This window comes from Aspergillus sclerotioniger (genome assembly GCF_003184525.1).
Source record: "Aspergillus sclerotioniger CBS 115572 chromosome Unknown BO94scaffold_1, whole genome shotgun sequence".
Lineage (NCBI taxonomy): Eukaryota > Fungi > Ascomycota > Eurotiomycetes > Eurotiales > Aspergillaceae > Aspergillus > Aspergillus sclerotioniger.
In genome coordinates, this window is record NW_020290991.1 from 201,888 (window position 1) to 215,148 (window position 13,261).

Here is a 13,261-nt window from a genome sequence, read left to right on the forward strand (position 1 = left end):
ACAATAACTATTATGGTAAGATGATAGTACTGACTTTATGAGTTTAGAAAGATGTATTTATTATGAAGGAGGAACTAGACCGAAGGTGCAGATTAATGAAGTACTTCTTCATACACTGTACAAAATTGTTTATAACAGCTGTAGTTTAGTTGCTTAATGTAGTAGGCAAGGCAAAGGGTATTCATTAAAACATGTATCCACCGCTGAAGAATATACTACAAACATCCATATTATACAAGCATTAATCACAACAAGGTGAATGCAGCAACCACTCCCAACACCACACTCATCGATCCCGCAACCCGAGAACCAGCACTCTCCTTCTTACTACCGGTGCCGGAGTTAGATCCAGAACTAGAGCCGGAGCTAGAGCCAGAACCAGAGCTGGAGCTGGAACTAGACCCCGAACTCGACCCCAATTCACTCGACGTAGTCTTGGAACCCGCCGTCATGTTCAATCCCGTATCCTGCAGATTGTACAGCACGGTATCATTACCCGACACTTCAATCGTGCTCGACATTCCACTGTCACTGGTATACACGTAAGACTTGTCGCCCTTGACGATAGTGCCAGATGGGTAGTCGTAGCACTCGATGGTAATGTCCTTGTACTGGGCATAGAAGTAGCCGTATTCCTGGATATCGGTACTGTCCCAGTCAATCAGACCGCCAGCCCATTCAATCGTACCGGTACCCTCTGCCTCGGAGCCACCCGGCCAGATGGACATTTCCAACCGAGAAGGCGTCTGGGGGTACATGTAGACACCAGAGGTGGCGTTGTAGGTGGAGTTCTTGGTCAAAGTGCGCATCACAGTACCATCAACAATCCATTCCAGAACATCGGGCTTCCAGTCGATGGTATAGGTGTGCCAATCCTCAAAGGTGTTGTTAGGAGTGACGGCCGCGTTGCGTTCGTTGGTATCTATCTTTGTTAGACTGATTCAGCAATCAAGTGGAACATGGGCATACAGTTTTGAACACCCTGGAAGTAAAAGTCGGTCTGCACACTCGACAGATTGTATCCCACCCATTCGTAATCAATCTCATCCAAATCATCCGACAGCAGAATAAAACCAGTGATCACACCCCGAGTCCGACTGCTCTTGATCGTAGCCGACACCTTGCCGTACCAGACGTAGTGGTTGAGGGAGTATAGACTACCGGTGGTCCCGTTAGGCATCGTCAACCACAGACTATCGTTCTGGATCTTGGGATATCCGCTATATACCCAGTCATATTCGGTCGCATTTCCCAGATAGTGGTCGTACAGAACAGCATTATCCAAACTGGTAAACGAATAGGTCTGGTTCTTGCAAATCGGTTCGGGCGCGCAGCTGTCCAACGAAAACGACTCCAACGGGTTGCAGCCACCCAGGCAATAAGTTCCTACACCACATTGTCCACCTAATTTGTTAGCTGAGTTACAAAATATTGGGGGGGAGCATACTGTAACAACAAGGGTATTCCTCTGGACACTTGCTATCAGCACTGCAACTCGGGGCAGTAGCTGAAACGGTGGCAGCCAAACCGGCCACGAACCAGGGGAAAACGTGGCGCATTGTCAATGTGGAACGCAGACGCGTATGCAACATGAAACAGCAACATTCCACAGTAGGTGGGAGGTATAATATATGTATTGAAAATCCCGCAGCCGGGGCAAAAGGGGAACGTGTGGGACGCGGAGATAGGAACTGGCAGTTGGCATTGGGTAATCCGATCCGATTCAAGGCAGACCAAGACTAACCAAGCCGTGTGGCACCGGTGTCAGTTCATGGCACACTAGAGTCTTGGAGGCCCGCTGATGCATATGACGGGTCTGACACAACTGATAACAGTCCCACTGCAATCTGCCAGGCCAGCACATGCTGTCATCAATTGAATCAATTTTAGCAAAATACTATGTGCATAGGTGTGGTGAATGTTTCACGCCTGCTGAGGGCGACCAATCCGAGCTAGGCAGCAGGATTCGGGTTGGAAATGATGGTTCAAGCTTTGCTAGTGGCATACTAGTGCTATTCTCCACTGCTATCTCAGGGGCATTGCGCGTCCTCGGCTGTTATCAGCTGCAATGATGATCCCATACCTACTCCGTAGTAGTCATTCACCAATGAGGTCATACCATATACACAGTACTTGCAGTCTTGCAGTCTTGCCGGCAGCATAACCCCATGGCAGTAGATCCTGGGGATACATGGGGATTGAGAGAAGGGACTGACTCGGGAAGAAAGGGATGACCGATGCCGAGGATCAGCCGCACTCGAATGATTCAGAATCTTCCGCGAGTGGGGCTCATCCCGACCATCGATTGGCTTTGACTCTCGCCCATTATCACCTCCGTAATTGTGTCTCAAATCCCTCAGCCTGATCGCGATGGTTCCTGACTTCGTTCTTGGCGCCATGCATCCCCGAACCGAACCCTGGGCTAGTGGCTAGCCGCAATCTTCCGACTCACTTTCAATTTCTATCCATCCCAGTGGGTCTAACACCATCATGATCGATCATCAAATGATCAAACACACGCAATCGAACAATAATTCCCCCAATTCAGATGTCTCGTGCTCCCGTGTCATGTTTCATTTCTATCATAGCTTTCGCTAGGAACCCGGATGTCATTCCGCAGAAGCTTGGCCAAAGCTTGTTTGCCGGAAAATAGCTGACCCATGAACCATCTGTCCGAGCCCCTATCCATTGGAATTGGAATTGGAATTGTCTCATCTCCACGAATATTTAGCCGCCGACCACCCAAAATAAATCCAAGACATGTTCTTTGTCTAGTACGGACTATTAAAGGCAGCACCGAAACCGTTCAGTAGTCGGGTGTCAGTTTCCTATTATAGATTGGTTGTTCGCTTGGGACAAAGGATAGCATAATGGGGGTAAAATGAACAAGAGGCGTAGGCACCAATGGGTGTTCTTCCAGGTAGCAGTCAAAATTGCCATCCGAGGAGGCTCCACCACATTATCTGCTTTTCGGATAGGACCACGGAGTACAACCCCAGTTGGTGACTAGGCTGCAGTAATGCAGACCCTCGACTAATCCCCAGACAGGATTTTCCCCGGCTGCTAACGGCCGAGTACATGCATAGCACACATAACATCACCAACTATGCACAACCTGTCCTTTCATCATGGGGATTAACATAAATGACTAGGATAAAATTTAAAATAGAATCCAGCGATGTCTCGTATATAGGAGTATAAAAACATATAAGACCTCTTTAAGACCCTTCTATCACACTCGGTAATAGAGACAGCAAAGGAAAGAAGAATGAACAAGCCACTGGTTCTATAATGCCCCTGTGTTCTTTGCCCTTCTTGGTGTTCAATGCATACCTAGGTTTATGACATGCAGGGGCCAAGAAACGAGGCCGCCACCACCGAGTTGATCTGCCCAGGAGAAATATGGATAGGTAGGGCCGCTACCTAATCTGCGAGGGAGGAGCTGCTACTGGTCTACGAGGAAAGTGCTACGAAGATTCGACGGAAATAGAGACTTTTGTGATGTAGTAAAATCGTGGCAATTACTTGAGATGGGTTACGTGGAGGAAGGTCTACCATTGTATACATAATTATCGCAGCCGCGGTCTACCTGACCATTGGCGACTCGGGAAGGGCTTCTTGAAGGGACTGACTGTATTCGAATATAAGGCAATCATCACCAGCATGATTCATATCTCATTCTACACTTCCAATGTGGCCTCTTGTTTTGGGACCCATGATGTATTCAGACTTTCTGATATATAGTCAGATTACCGAGATATTCGTAATCCACGTTAATAGCCGCAAAGTGCTCGCTCAAATGATGGTGACTGAGGTCCTTTGTGCAAGAGCCCAAAATTTGTCGGGGTTGTCCATGTGTTTTGCAACGCCAACACGAATATGACAGCCGGGATGATCAGTACTGGGCTTGAGAACAAGGGCTAAAGGGCCTTCCCAACGTGACATGTCCAAAATTGCAAATAATAGACAATCACCCTCTTCGACGCCTTTCCACTTTGTCATTGCCCAGTCCGACAAAGGTCCTGCTTGGAATTGGGGAACATCAGAGAACAAACCAACAGTAGTATCGAGTCCTTTAGAAGTCTTCAGGGAAATGTTCGCCGTATTAGAGGTCTCTGCCTTTATCATGACCAGTTTTGCTTGAAGAACTTTTGCTACCAAGGTAAGACCCCACAGATCTTTTGAACAAGCTGGGTAGAAAATCATGTCCCTGTATCTTGGTTCCGCCGGGAGATTTGGAAATTTCTCGACTTCAATGTTTTCCCGCGCATAGTTTCCTTCGAACCTTACCGGGTAATACGTCGAGGCCCAGGACCAAGACGGTCCTAGGATTATATCCTTGTTCTTAGTATGTGGTACAGCTAAGATCGTATCGAAGAGTGCAGTCCATCCCAGGTCTGTAGGCAGGTTCTCCCCCCACATCCCAAATAAGTATCCAGAAGAAAAATGGTTTCGGTAACGGCGTGCAATACCGTTAAACGCAACCAGCTTGTCCTGGATACAGGTGGATGATCTGCGACTGTAATCTTGCACGGCTACTGTCCAATCGATCTTGGGCGTTTGAACATTTTTCTCATTCGTGGCTAGCCGGCTTATTGGCCATCCTTTACCGCACTCGCACCACACCGCCTCCTTGCACTCCCAGACCATCTCTTGGCCGGCCAAGTGGATAATCCTGGTTGACAATAATCGTTCCTGAAGCGCCCATCCACGGGATGATAGGGGGTTTGTGTGTGGATTTTCCAAATCAGGGAACCCTCCCCCATACCTATGCTCAAGCAAACCCTCACGGACATGAACTTGATACTTCGGGCTCCCTAGCCAAGTGGACACATCCAATTGCTTGGTGTTAAAGGTGGACGGACCTGACATATTCCAAAAGGAATCGGTGACTTGTAATCGTGGACCAAACAAGCCGCTTTTGGCATTCGGGGATCGAGTGGCAGCTACGACTAGTCGGGCATTCTGATAATAATCTTCAATTCTGACTAATTCACAACCCCAATCCTCGCTATCGTTCTGAATAATGCACAACGCATCAATCTAGATATCGCGGATCCCTAATTTTCGAGTGAGTGAGATAGTCTCTTGGAGTGTGGATGGGATCAGCTTCCATTCGATCTGACGTTTGTGGATGCTGATGTTCTCCTTGGTGGTCATGAGATTTCCCTGGGTTCCCCAACAGTAGGATACAGCAACGTATGGCGACCATGCATCGGACTGTCCAGGTTCGTATAATAAGACCTTGTCCGCGTCGGAAAGTCCTATATCAACCACACGACGTGGAAGGGGCGTCTTGAGATTCATGCTGCATTCCTGATGCTCTTCCATACATTTTCGCAGCCATTGTCGAATGCGGAGTACCGCATCATCCAGGATAAACATGTCAGTTAGGTCACTTCCTCCTCCCCACGGAAACCTGGTTTCTGGGCAAGTTAAGACCGAAGTCCTGGAGGCTCATGTTGTTGGAAATACTTCTGGACGTACCTTTCGGCGCGTATATATCATAGTTGATAGAACTGTGATCTGATGGATTTATGACACTCAACTCTAGGTTCGGACCTCTAGCCTGGTATATAATATCTGCGGCTTCTCTATTCCAACCACATGTGTCCAACATCCAGTTACTGGCTGCCGTGATTACATGGCACGAATGGCATCGCAGTGCTGATGTTTTCAGTTTATTGCGACTGGCGCTCGAAATGTTGGAGGTGTGATCTGTCCCATGTTCTAATACATCGCAAACAGAGCATTCCCACTTCTTTTCCCTGTATAATGGAGCACGTTAGCTGGGAGCCTGACCAAGGCAGTCAGCACCTCAGACGATAAACGCACCACTTCTTAAGAATAGGCATGCTGTACTGTATATTGCAGTGCGAACGGAGATCAGAGAGAAATGGAAGAGATGATGAGTTTAGCGGATGGGAAAAATTTCAGAGGCGCTTGCCGGCTGATCCCTGTCACACTGTGCCCGATATCTGAAGATAGCGAGCGAGGTTGGGCATCGCCGAGAAGAAGCAAACATCCAACCCCCCACAATCACCCCTAATGGTCAACTCACAAGGGAGCCGCCATTATGACCAGTGTCCATGGTTTCTCATCTCCACCAACTACTTACTCGAGGATATGCTTGCTTCCATGATCATGATTAGCGGAATCCTCGCCGCTTTAATCCCCTGATGCCTGAGGCCCCAATTTGTGTCTGAGGTTACAGTGCAGTTAAGACTGGATTAAGACCCTTTGTGGAGTATTTCGTGAGCTCCTCAATAGGACATCCATATAACTCAGCTAAATCGGGTCTTATATAAAGCTTCCAGAAAGGTTTCTTTAGAGAATAAAAAATTTACTTGACCGACTTGATATGTAGAAGCAGTGGGAGTAGCAGATGCTAGGATGGCTATCTATGGCTATACGTCTCTCAATTACAACTAACCGCATCTTTTGGCTAATGCCTGCTAGTACTGTGCATTGCGCTCAGTTGCGGAGCCTGCTTCCCTGTCCTATGCCAGTCTAATACCTCCGACATCTCCCAGAGCATGCTGATAGCTATGAAACAGTCAACATCATCAACACTCAAGGAACGCGAGCGAATAAGCTACATTTATAGACGCGTGTGTTGCGAAATTGTTGGAGCAGGGTTCGAGTGGGGTATGAATGGATCTGTACTACCATATTGCTGACATTACTGTCTCTGCATCAACGGCTTCAAATAGCCAAGGACACACTCCTGCACTCCGGCAGAATTATGCGCCACTCCATCCACCACATCCAATGTCGCCTCAATCTCATCCTCCTTCCACCTACTCTGCAACTCCTGTAATGTCTCAGATCGTCCTTGATCCATCAAGACCACCTCCCGTTTCCCCATCCCACTCGTCCCACTCGCCTTGTTGGCAACCGTTTCCGCAGCCATTCGCTTAGCCAGCGTTTTCTTCGCCCAATCCCAGAACTCCTTTCCGCCGTGGACCTTGGTATCCTCACTCCCAATGACCAGCTGGATCTGCACCTGTCTGATCAAATCTTTGTTCAACCCCCTCCCAAAGATCCCCTCCACATCGGCAATTCCACTCGGCCAGGCCAGTCCCTGATCCAACATAGTCACCCTTCCAGGCGCACCGACACTCACGGCCGCTAATCGCTCCGGATGTATGTAGAGAAACCGATGTGCGAATTGACCTCCTCCCGAGAAACCCGCCAGGAAGATCTTCTCTGTGTCAATACCGGGCCAGATGGTGGCCACTTCATCGAGAATGGCTAACAGGGCAAGGTCAGAGCGTAGTGTCGCAGACCGGAGCACCTTGTAGGAGTCGAGATCATTGGGACCGTCGATGTTGGCGGGGAAGAGTGGGGCGAGGATGGCGCAGGGAGTGGAGTCGGCAAAGGGAGCCAGGTCGGTGCGGATCGAGGAGAGGTTGCGGCTGGTGCCGTGGATATTGACTAGCAGGGGGAGTTTGGGTTTGTTATATGGTGATAATTGTTCGGCGGAGTCGGAGGAAGCACGGTTGGGGTCGGGGTTGTAGTGGAGAGGAGGGATGTAGAGAGCGTAGGAGACGCGGGGTTCGGCGGTTAAAGTCCGCTGAGGGATGTGGCCGATGAGGAAGGCGGGTTTGAGGAATTGAGGTGGGACTTCGGGGGTGGCGAGGGGAATATTCATGGCGGATAGAATTTGTTGTGAGTTGTGCAGGTAGAACGATACTCTGGATAAGAATGATGGTTGGATGTACATTGCGGATAAGGATGGTTTTAAGCGATGTCGGCAATAGCGGGATGCCGATCCGCCGATGAATCGGACCGTAAGCGCTAAGGAGATGTGACATGAAACGATGAGATCACAGACCACATTCAACGTTGAGGGATTGATGACCAGAAACCGTAAGCCCAACCTCGGAACCGCCAGTGAATCCCACACGAAGTGGTTGGGAAGATCCCAGTATCATCAAGGGTTGGAGATTATGGCTCAACCATTTACGGATGGGTCTGCCATTCTCACTGCAAGCCTTGCCAACATCATTCTCTCCAGATTCACTGTTACATCCGGCATTGGAGAGGCATCAGGACTCTTGTACAAGATCTTCGCAATGTTTTCTTCTTGAAATGGGAGTTATCCTATGGTAAATATGTCAGGCTGGAAACGGTGTCTTGCTTCGTTCTGGGGTAGATTGCCATTGGTTTATGGAATCCCCAGTTACGGGGACATACGCCTTTGTCACAGGCCACAGGAAGGAATGGACCTTGGGGTTTTCTTCACTTCTTCTGACTTTATTAGCATCGAGACACAACAATCTGCCTATACTAGCCTTGGATCGTATGCCCACGATGCTACAAGCGGTGTAGTTCGATTCTATTCCGATTAATGCAAAGCAAAGGTTACATGGCATTGCCCTACTGCAGACCCAGAGCGCCCGTAGTGTAGCGGTGCGATCAGATGTCTTCCAGCCAGTTTCACGCTCAATTCGAGCTAGATGGTTTAGAAGCAGGGTTCTTTCTTCGGCGTAGGAGTCCTCCCGCTGTGGGGCATAACCAGTGGTGTTGAGTGTCTCCCTGCTGCCATGTGCCGATGGCGGGATAGATCCTTTCTGGGACTCCCGCGCATTTTTCATGCCAGGCCCCGTCTCACTGCTCGCAAAGACTGTACCAGCAATAAACAGTGGTTGAAGATGATTGACCCAGTTTGCGCTAGACCATGTCAGACAAGCCAAGGTGAGCCGAGTTACACTTACTGCGACGGGTTGGACATGGATATCCCTGCAAGCTCGCGTGCGTGCCAAACAGCGCTTTTCTGAGACAAGCTGGAAATCAGTTCGGAAGTTTCGTGTAAAGATGTATTCCAGTGCAATATCCACGGTGCTGTAAAAGTTACATACAGTCTCTTGGAGAAGCGATACACCCCCTGTCACAACTGGAAGAATCCCAGTCTGTAGAAGCAAGATGCAGCCGGCATGGTAGAATGTGTTGCCACAAACTGTCAACTTAGCAGGTGGCATCATACCTTCTGGGAAGGACTTACTGGAAGAGGACCGAGAATACAATACAGTGGGAGATACCTGTCCCGGTGAATGGTCTCTCAATAGTGGGCAGACATCCTTAGGACGGAGCCGACACCACGCTTGTAGCTCACTCCACAAATTTGATACCGTGGCTAATGCAGTGTAATATCTCTTCTCATGGTAACCAGCGGCGAGCAGATTGACAATCTTGGCAAAGATCACATTGGCCATATTACAATAGTCGTCCACATTCCCCTTGGCTGCAACAGATTCAAACGACATATTGTCGATCCAGAAGTCAGTCGGTATCAACGTTGAATTTCCACTGATGAAGGCGGCCCAGACATCTGTCGGGACATTACCATCAATCTGCCTAAGAGGGGCCTTTTCAGTCGTAACACCTACCGATTCGAGCAAACGCCCAGAAACAAGACTTCACGATGCCTTCAGACGACCCATTCCATCTTTTAGCCTGGAGGTGGCCGGCACAGCCCTGTTACAACGTTAGTGCTGCAATTACAAAAGGCATAGTAACAACCTTCAGATGCCGTCGCCATTCGTGAACTTCTGAAGCCATCATCTCGTATACACAGAGAAGAGTGCAGGCTGCCAGCATTGAGGCATCCGACTTTGCCGGATGTTGTCGAAGAAGCAATCTGATACTGTACTGGTGGAGCTCGAGGGTGACAGGCCGTTGCTGACGCTCCAGATGGTCCAGTTGGCGCGAGGCCAGGGCCATTGCAGCAGCCACAAACGCTGCAGATCCCATCATCTCGTGGATACTTTTCACAGTGAAATGCCTTTCAGAATCCGTGGTTTCGCACCAGATGCCAGTCTCATGCATATACGCGCATATGAGGCGTGCTTTCTCTGCATTACTTACGGGTGACGTGGGTTCTGGTGGTCTCATATGCGGAGGAATTCCCTGGCGAGGCGAGAGCAACAGGACATCCATTTCTAGCCGCAAATTTGTTGTACCAGTGATGGGCTCGGGGAAGGTCGGCTCTAGCAGGGAGGAGGAAATTGTTGGCTTCGGTGGCTGGTCAATGGATAGCGAGTTTGATGGCGATAACAGATCTCCAATGCTGATCCGACTTCCTAGCCTCCACCTGCCATTGAGATCCGGTGCAGAGATACAATACACATCAGACGAATTCGAGTCACTTTCGGTCCCAAGACTATTGGAGTTGCATGGCGTGGCGCCATTCCCCACGAGTACGCCCTGTTTTGTCGGTTCTAGAGTTCACGGTTGATCCAGGGGCAAGGACGCACATCATCAGAAATATGGTAGCTACGGATAATGTCTTCTGTCTCATCCACAATCTGAGTCGATTGTTAGAGCTATAACAACAAGAATGGAACAAAAAGAGGGAGAACGTAAGAGGACATACCGACCGGAAAACCCCCACGATTCACAATTTCGACATCCTGGGCGGGCTCCATCGCCTGTTTTAGATTGAATAAAAAATCGTCAGCCACAGTGCACTTTGTGCTCCGGGAGATCCGGGGAAGGCATACACTTCCGTCGCCGGCGCCGGCACGGCAAGCTACAGTTATTTTCCAGTCAGTCTTGCTAGGCCTCCGGAGTAAATGATGAATGGGCAAAGAAAGGCGTACCAGCCAGTTCTAGTTCTTTTCTTACTTGTCCCTGGCAGGGTAACATCATCGCCCTTGCTCACTGTCGTATCGATACCGCCCTCTGGAGACAGTGGCATGATGCGGTATTGCTCCTTGCGGTAAGATGACCATGAGAGCCCACAACTTGCGAATCGCCGCCAAAGCATGCCTGAGCAGGCACAGTAGGGATGATTGAGAAAAGCCAGATGCGGGGGACGGCGAGGTCGTTGGGCAAGTGGAAGCGCCGAGAGTCTGGAACCACTTGGCGGGCCCCCCGTCGGCGCTTCCACTTGCCATTCTTCAGTGGCCTTGTTTTGCGTCATCTTTAACGACAAACGCATAAATCTCCGTCTCACCCCTCTGACGATTACTGCATAGATTCATCTGGATAGCGATCATGGAGCAACTCATTCCCATCGAGCAGACCATGGCGACCAACACAGCGCTCGTTGTACGTGTGGCCGTGGGGCAGCCACCAAAGCTATCAAAAGAAGACATCCCCAGGCCTTCTCCAACAGCAAATCAGGTCCTGGTCAAACTGTCACATGTCGCCCAAAACCCGACCGATGGTATGCTCTGCATCAGGTCTGCAGCTCATAGCCAGGCTCATTCTTTCTAGTGCAAGCATTCGACAGCAACGTCTTTGGTGAAGGGGCCGTTCTTGGTTGCGCCTTCGTTGGAGAGGTCATTGAGTTGGGCAGCGACGTCACTCGTCTAGCGGAGGGTGATGTTGCCGCAGGCCTGGTCTGGGGAGGTAAGTTGGCTTTGACTCGGTTCGTCTCAAGACTAACCGCCTCGCAGGAGAAGCCAAGGGTTTGGGCGCATACAGCCAGTATTGTCTGGCCGACGAGCGTATCTCATTCAAAATCCCCGGCAATGTCTCCCGAGCACATGCCAGCACCATTCCATTGGCTGCGGCTACAGCATGGCTGGCCTTGTTTTCAAAAGATTGTTTGGCTCTCGATCGCACCCAGGCCAAGGGTACTAGCGTGCTGGTCTGGGGTGGTAGCTGTAAGTCTCCTGGAAATAGTCCGACCCCATTAGTTAGTAATGACTTTCTGCAGCAAGTGTTGGTCTATACACAATTCAACTCGCCTCTATCTTCGGCTTCGATGTGGTGACAACCTGCAGTCCGAAGCACTCCGATTTGGCCCGCTCGTACGGCGCCAGGCATGTCTTCGACTACAAGAACTCGGATGTCGCAGAAAAGATCCGGGAGGTCGCTCCAAGCCTAGGTCATGTCTTTGATACCATCGGAAACAAGACTTCATCTGCCGCACAACTGACACCTTATTTTCCGTATATTTTAGGCTTCCAAGGAAGACCACAAGCTCGCTACAGAACTCTTCGAAAACTTGCCGGCGTGGTTGGAAAAAGGCACCATCAAGCCAAACAACCCAAAGGTGCTCGCAGGTTCGGACGCGGTCGCGGATGGATTCCAGGAGTACAGAGATGGCAAGGTCTCGGCGTATAAGATTGTTTATGAGCTATGAGTCGGTACATCATGCGGGATATATTGATAGCGATGATTAGATGTCAGGTATGTAGGACAGTGAAATGAGGACAATGTGATTGCGATCGACTGAAGCGGACGGTAAAACTGCGGCGGACGATAGCGGCCACCGGGCAGAATGGACACTCGTGACCCCGGGTAAACTTGGCGAATGGGTTTGTTCTCACTTCATCATTCCTCCAGGTCTGCAGACACGTCGCTGCGTTACCTTCTGACTGTCAGATCAGAAAATTTTCATCGCAATGGATAACTCCCAAGATCTGGTATTTCTCGAAAAGCTCCACAGCTCAGAAGCTTCGCAGATCTTTCGCGTTTCTTTCAAAGGGACCGAATGCTGCCTAAAAGTGGTGAAGCTGTCCACCTACTCTAGTTGACAATTCCCGCTAACCTAAGGATTATGCTAGTTCCACAAGGACGATGACCCCGGATTAGCCCCCGATGGGCGAGATCTATGTCGATATCGGTGTGAATCGCAAGCTTACCGTGCCCTTCAAGCGCATGGTGTTTGCGGGAAGGGCGTGCCTCAGTTCTACGAGACATTGGAGAACCTCGATCCTTCCGCATTTGAGCTAAACCTGCAAGATTTCACTGAGGATAAAAATCTCCCGTGTGCAATTCTCCTTGAATGGTTGCCCGATGCTCGACCCCTACGCGATCTCAAGTGGTCACCTCAACGGGTCGAGCCACTATTAGCAGCCCTTGATCAAATCCACCAGGCTGGTGTCATTCACAATGATGCGTACCCAAAGAACATTCTGATTCTCCAGAGGCAGGAAGGGGAACGAATTGTCTGGATCGGCTTTGATGTATCGATCGTGTTTGTGGAGGGGAGGAGAGACAAGCTGAACTATGATGATGAGGTTGACCTAGAAAACCAGCTCATTCGGAGTAGCTTACTTAGGCTTGTATGCGCTCGGCCCCTTTGGTTAACATTCATAGCTGATGATTGGATAGGAATTTCCGGGTCACGAGTTTGCCTAAGGCTTGGGAATCTCGAGGCACGCATTATTGTCAACGTGATTGGTCCGCCTCACCTTCGCTGCTCCACATCAGCATCCAATGCAAAGGAGGCTGCCCAATGATAGATGCTAAGGCACTGATTCCGGTCATGGCGAATTGCGCTTGTTTCTTTCTCTTTCCTGGC

At 49.8% G+C, this 13,261-nt stretch overlaps 7 protein-coding genes across 7 annotated transcripts; 2 read left to right on the forward strand and 5 right to left on the reverse strand.

The window, feature by feature from the left end:
• Positions 1–167: 167 nt before the first annotated feature.
• Positions 168–1,851, reverse strand: BO94DRAFT_529583 (uncharacterized protein). Its single transcript, XM_025610474.1, has 3 exons — positions 1,448–1,851; positions 970–1,404; positions 168–922 (listed from the first exon to the last, which is right to left on the reverse strand). Exons 1-3 carry the CDS (start codon positions 1,557–1,559, stop codon positions 246–248), a joined length of 1,224 nt encoding a protein of 407 aa, XP_025472952.1. The 5' UTR covers positions 1,560–1,851; the 3' UTR covers positions 168–245.
• Positions 1,852–4,760: 2,909 nt separating this feature from the next.
• On the reverse strand, positions 4,761–5,486 carry BO94DRAFT_529584 (uncharacterized protein). The gene has a single exon (XM_025610475.1). The coding sequence runs from the start codon at positions 5,383–5,385 to the stop codon at positions 5,044–5,046; it is 342 nt and encodes a 113-aa protein (XP_025472953.1). The 5' UTR covers positions 5,386–5,486; the 3' UTR covers positions 4,761–5,043.
• A 901-nt stretch (positions 5,487–6,387) lies between these two features.
• Positions 6,388–7,720, reverse strand: BO94DRAFT_529586 (poly hydrolase). The gene has a single exon (XM_025610476.1). The coding sequence runs from the start codon at positions 7,652–7,654 to the stop codon at positions 6,683–6,685; it is 972 nt and encodes a 323-aa protein (XP_025472954.1). The 5' UTR covers positions 7,655–7,720; the 3' UTR covers positions 6,388–6,682.
• Positions 7,721–7,923: 203 nt separating this feature from the next.
• BO94DRAFT_2233 (uncharacterized protein) lies at positions 7,924–10,165 on the reverse strand. Its single transcript, XM_025606232.1, has 6 exons — positions 9,526–10,165; positions 9,393–9,480; positions 9,008–9,334; positions 8,865–8,962; positions 8,721–8,779; positions 7,924–8,676 (listed from the first exon to the last, which is right to left on the reverse strand). The coding sequence occupies exons 1-6, from the start codon at positions 9,940–9,942 to the stop codon at positions 8,121–8,123; spliced, it is 1,545 nt and encodes a 514-aa protein (XP_025472955.1). The 5' UTR covers positions 9,943–10,165; the 3' UTR covers positions 7,924–8,120.
• On the reverse strand, positions 10,054–11,384 carry BO94DRAFT_2217 (Zn(II)2Cys6 transcription factor domain-containing protein). The gene is made up of 4 exons (XM_025606225.1): positions 10,605–11,384; positions 10,506–10,534; positions 10,379–10,433; positions 10,054–10,310 (listed from the first exon to the last, which is right to left on the reverse strand). Exons 1-4 carry the CDS (start codon positions 10,943–10,945, stop codon positions 10,166–10,168), a joined length of 570 nt encoding a protein of 189 aa, XP_025472956.1. The 5' UTR covers positions 10,946–11,384; the 3' UTR covers positions 10,054–10,165.
• Positions 10,876–12,117, forward strand: BO94DRAFT_561751 (zinc-binding alcohol dehydrogenase family protein). Its single transcript, XM_025614240.1, has 5 exons — positions 10,876–11,173; positions 11,224–11,358; positions 11,406–11,615; positions 11,669–11,844; positions 11,915–12,117. The coding sequence occupies exons 1-5, from the start codon at positions 11,002–11,004 to the stop codon at positions 12,095–12,097; spliced, it is 876 nt and encodes a 291-aa protein (XP_025472957.1). The 5' UTR covers positions 10,876–11,001; the 3' UTR covers positions 12,098–12,117.
• On the forward strand, positions 12,007–13,220 carry BO94DRAFT_2299 (uncharacterized protein). Its single transcript, XM_025606295.1, has 4 exons — positions 12,007–12,272; positions 12,345–12,461; positions 12,522–13,022; positions 13,072–13,220. Exons 2-4 carry the CDS (start codon positions 12,360–12,362, stop codon positions 13,096–13,098), a joined length of 630 nt encoding a protein of 209 aa, XP_025472958.1. The 5' UTR covers positions 12,007–12,272; positions 12,345–12,359; the 3' UTR covers positions 13,099–13,220.
• Positions 13,221–13,261: the final 41 nt, after the last annotated feature.